Raw genomic sequence first — 5,000 nt, 5'->3', positions numbered from 1 at the left:
TCGTTCTGAGACTGCGGCCACGACCAGAGACGCTTCCGCAGGCGTGCCGATGAATAAAGGGCTCCTCGGCGAGAGGCGACCGTGCCATCCACCCCAAAACCGCCGAAACCCTCGTCCCTCGAAAATCCCGCCCGAGGCCGGAAACGGACGGGAACGTGCGGCCGATCCGACCGGATCTGAGAAAAGAACGTAGGCATACTTACATTTTAATGTTCTCGTGGTACTGCTTGGTATCAGACGGCTGGTTATACAGCGGCTGCGATGGGGAGAGATCAAAGAGGTAGGGTTTCAGTTTCACAGACACAACACCCATCTCTATTTCCGTCCATATTTCAATCCGAGGGAAATCTCTGAGCATCAAACACGATGACTGGAGGGCTTTTATATCGTTTAACTTTTTTTTTTTTTTTTTTTTTTAAATCTGTGGAAACGCTACACCTATTGGTTTTCCAAACGAAGGCCGCACACCGCGGTGTTGGATTCGAGAGAGCAGGGGAGTGGTTTCTGACGAGGAATTAAACTGAAAATTGAAACTTATGGTGTTAACCACAGTATATCAGTTGAAAGGGGGAACTGGAGGAAATACACCCCCCTCCCCTCCCCCTCCGGCGTACCCAACCCCCCCCGCCGGTCTCCTCAATTAACCTTCTGACAATGAGCTGGCGAGGAAACAGTGTGGTCTACTGTTCTCCACATGATGATCGAATTCTGTTGAGTAATGCGCTTTAAACATCAGCACAAATACAGGAGGACGCGTGGATGGATGGATGGATGGATGGATGGATGGATGGATGGATGGATGGTGTAAGGCATGCCTTCATACTGTGTGTGCAAATTACACACATCCGGATAATACGTCGCTCCAGTGAGCAAAACCACTCAAATATATTTATTTTAGTGTGTGTGTATATAATATAATATAATATAATATAATATAATATAATATAATATAATATATATATATAGAGAGAGAGAGAGAGAGAGAGACTGTAAAAGATGGGTAGAAAGAAGACAGGAGAAGAGACTGTGTGAAAGAAATGTTAAGGGGCAGAGAGAAATCAAGAGAGATGGAGAAAGAGAGAGAGAGAGAAAGAGATGGAGAAAGAGAGGGATGGAGAAAAAGAGAGATGGAGAGAGAGAGAGAGAGATGGAGAAAGAGAGAGATGGAGAAAGAGAGAGATGGAGAAAGAGAGAGATGGAGAAAGAGAGATGGAGACAGAGAGAGAGAGAGAGAGAGATGGAGAAAGAGAGAGATGGAGAAAGAGAGATGGAGACAGAGAGAGAGAGAGAGAGATGGAGAAAGAGAGAGAGGGATGGAGAAAGAGAGAGAGGGATGGAGAAAGAGAAAGATGGAGAAAGAGAGAGATGGAGAAAGAGAGAGATGGAGACAGAGAGAGATGGAGACAGAGAGAGATGGAGACAGAGAGAGAGAGAGAGAGATGGAGACAGAGAGAGGGATGGAGAAAGAGAGAGATGGAGAAAGAGAGAGATGGAGAAAGAGAGGGATGGAGAAAGAGAGGGATGGAGAAAGAGAGGGATGGAGAAAGAGAGGGATGGAGACAGAGAGATGGAGACAGAGAGATGGAGACAGAGAGATGGAGACAGAGAGAGAGAGAGATGGAGAAAGAGAGAGAGGGATGGAGAAAGAGAGAGATGGAGACAGAGAGAGATGGAGACAGAGAGAGATGGAGACAGAGAGAGATGGAGACAGAGAGAGAGGGATGGAGAAAGAGAGGGATGGAGAAAGAGAGAGAGAGAGAGAGAGAGAGAGAGAGATGGAGAAAGAGAGGGATGGAGAAAGAGAGAGATGGAGAAAGAGAGAGAGAGAGAGAGAGAGAGAGAGAGAGAGAGATGGAGAAAGAGAGATGGAGAAAGAGAGAGAGAGAGAGAGAGAGAGAGAGAGAGATGGAGAAAGAGAGGGATGGAGAAAGAGAGAGATGGAGAAAGAGAGAGATGGAGAAAGAGAGAGATGGAGAAAGAGAGAGATGGAGAAAGAGAGAGAGAAAAAGAGAGAGAGGATGATGAAAGAGAAAAGCAGAAAGTGAGAAGAGTTGCAGACTCACCAGTTCCACTCGGGGTCCCAGTCCCTCTAGGATACGATGAGCCTCCTCTGCTTTTTTCTATTCAGGAAACACACACACACACACACACACACACACACACACACACACACACATCAATGGTCTACACTCACCATGGCAACACGCACCTCTCAACCTGGCGCTTGTTCATAAACAACGTAACGTTATCAGAGCTCAGCGACACCACACACCTCAGCACCCTCACTTTCTCTCTCAGTCTCTGTGTGTGTGTGTGTGTGTGTGTGTGTGTGTGTGTGTGTGTGTCTGCGTGGTTTGCGAGGTAAATCCCATCAGATGAAAGAGCGAGATATCGGCTACTTTCCCTCCCCGTTGTGACGGCGAGTGAACAGTCACTCGGTCTGACTACAGCTTGGCAAAACCCTCACACGGGAGAAACCTAAACTCTCTGAAACAGGCGAGTGTTCGAGCAACACACACACACACACACACACACACACACACACACACACACACACACACGTCCTCATGTGAACTCGCCTCAACTACGGCTAAACAATTAATCCGTTTTTAATCCAGATCACAATTTGACATTTCTTCAACGCTCGAATCTGATTGGCCAGAAGGTGGCTATTCAGTCAGGTAGTGAGTATTGCAAAACAATATATTATAATAATAATAATAATAATAATAATAATAATAATAATAATAATAATGATGTCATAACTGATCACAGTATCGATATGATATCGATAGGGAAGCTGTCACAAAGAACTAACGTGTCTCATGGACGCTCCCCATCTGTAACCTTAAACGGATAAAAAGTACATGGTGTCACTCTTTAGAAGAATAAAAGACTTCACGACGCTCTGTGACCGTTTTCCTCTTCCAGCACGACCCCCAAGTGTTTTATTCCTCACGCCAGTGTAGAAAACGTCGGCATGCTCACGTTTGCGCTGTATGTGTTTATACATCTATAAAAATATATACATTTAGTGTTTAAAAGATAAAGCACTTGACTGTTGTGCTGTGTAGGTGTCGTGCTGCGTGTTTATATACGCAGTATATACTCTACACTTTGCTGCCTCGCTGATGTAGACCTGCAGGTGTAGAGCGCCACCAGGGGGCGCAGTAGCATTAAACATGAGAGCGCCGTTGGGTCTGCACCTCGTCCCGCCGTGACACTCTCGCTGAGTGAAAACAGGTGGTAATAGTCGCTGGGAGCTGAGCGTGATTATGCGTTGCAGTAAAGAGAGTGTGTGTGTGTGTGTGTGTGTGTGTGTGTGTATGGGAATGATTCAGCACATCTGGCAGCATCGTGTCTGACTCATTATGGGGGTTTTGGGGGACTCGAGGGGAGTGTACCGGGTTCAGCCGTAATCGCATTATTCTACATTAGACGTTTTATGAGGAATGCGTGTGGTTTGATTTACAGCCACACACACATTTTATTTCCGTAAACAGCACATCTGCGCCAGGACGCGTCTCACATTCATGATCAGGATGTAGTAAGACTCAGTCCGTACAGGATTTCTTTTTACAGTCGTCTTTATTTTTATTTTTTTGCGACTGTTGCGGCCAAAGACGCTAGATTCCGCGTCAGTTTTTGAAATTGTCGAAACCGCGACCGCACAGAATTCTTCTGCGCCGTTTGTTTGGTGAACGCGACCTTTTAGCGGCGCTCGCGTTCGGCCGAAGCGGTCTCCGGTCCGCCTGCGTGACGACGACGTGGCATATTCGCATCCGTCTACGGACCTGCGGAAAACCCGCGGCGGCTTCAAAAACTCGCGAGCTGTTGCGGGGTTTGCTCGAGTTTGCGTCCATTAACGCGATCGCAAAATCCTGGACGGATTTCAGATACGAGGGCCGAGCGATACGACCAAAATAAATCAACATACCACGGTTCTAAATAAATAAATAAATAAATAAATAAATAAACAAACAAACAAACAAACAAACAAACAAATAAAACAAACCACGATCCCGGAATGCGTTCCTACGATAAACGCAGTCCGGCTAACGCGCGCCCAACTTTAAAACTTCATTTAACCTGCACAAAAACGCTTTTAAAAGCGTTATAAAAAGATATCTGCGATGTCTCAGTGCAGTGTATCGCGACTAAACGTATCGCGGTAATCGCCATTACGTCATCGTATCGCCCGGCCCTAGTCAGACAGCTACGTCCTCCGTATTTCTCTCTTTTGATGCGACGAGGTTTAAAAAAAAACGCCCCACGGGACGATAAGCTCTGGCACTGGAGACTCCATCCGTAAAGTTTAAATGAACCTGACAGAAAACTCCACAGCCGCGTCGACGATCGCGCATCGCCGTGCGTTATTAGCCTCGGGTGTCGTGGAGCAGTCGCCGGAGAAGTCCACGTGAACGAGCTGTTGCTGAGGAAACGATTACGTGTTAGAAAGAGCGCGTTAATGTAAACCTGTTACAGAATATTTCATTGACACCTTCTGACCAATCAGAAGGGAGAGCTGATCGCAGCGTATCGCGTTGTTTACAACAGAAAGCCTGATAGGGGGGAAAACAACTTTTGTGTGTGTGTGTGTGTGTGTGTGTGTGTGTGTTACCCGGTTCTCATCGTAGATGATCTGTACAAGGCTGCGGTGCTTGGCTTCGCTGGGTGGGGGAGAAATACTGCGCTCCGGCTCTTGGGGCTTCGCCGCCTCTTCCTCCAGCTGTTGCTACAAAAATGAGACACGGAGACGGACACCGTCACGTTCTTGCTCACACGGATAACCTCGGTTGCCTGCCAGGTTGTTTCCATGACAACCAAACGATGCCGACCCCATGCCTCAGCACCGGACACACACAAAGAATTCCTGATAAAATTCCTCTCATCGAAAAACAAATGCGGAGACGGAATGATGACTGGGAGGACTCTCTCGCTCGCGCACACACACACACACACACACACACACACACACACAGCCTCTTTCACATCTATAA

At 47.0% G+C, this 5,000-nt stretch overlaps 1 protein-coding gene across 5 annotated transcripts in view; it reads right to left on the bottom strand.

Annotated features, from left to right (window-relative positions):
* The window catches only part of ncor2 (nuclear receptor corepressor 2), an 84,780-nt gene that overhangs the window by 44,496 nt on the left and 35,284 nt on the right, over nucleotides 1-5,000 (bottom strand). For all 5 annotated transcript variants that reach the window (XM_017467719.3, XM_017467723.3, XM_017467722.3 and 2 more), the window contains exons 6-8: nucleotides 4,622-4,735; nucleotides 2,064-2,120; nucleotides 204-256 (exon numbers count right to left, since the gene is read on the bottom strand). In XM_017467719.3, coding sequence (XP_017323208.1) covers nucleotides 204-256; nucleotides 2,064-2,120; nucleotides 4,622-4,735 — 224 coding nt within the window. The remainder of the gene's footprint in view (nucleotides 1-203; nucleotides 257-2,063; nucleotides 2,121-4,621; nucleotides 4,736-5,000) is intronic.

Source organism: Ictalurus punctatus, chromosome 5 (genome assembly GCF_001660625.3).
Source record: "Ictalurus punctatus breed USDA103 chromosome 5, Coco_2.0, whole genome shotgun sequence".
Taxonomy (NCBI): Eukaryota; Metazoa; Chordata; class Actinopteri; order Siluriformes; family Ictaluridae; genus Ictalurus; species Ictalurus punctatus.
This window is presented reverse-complemented; position numbering and strand designations above follow the sequence as displayed.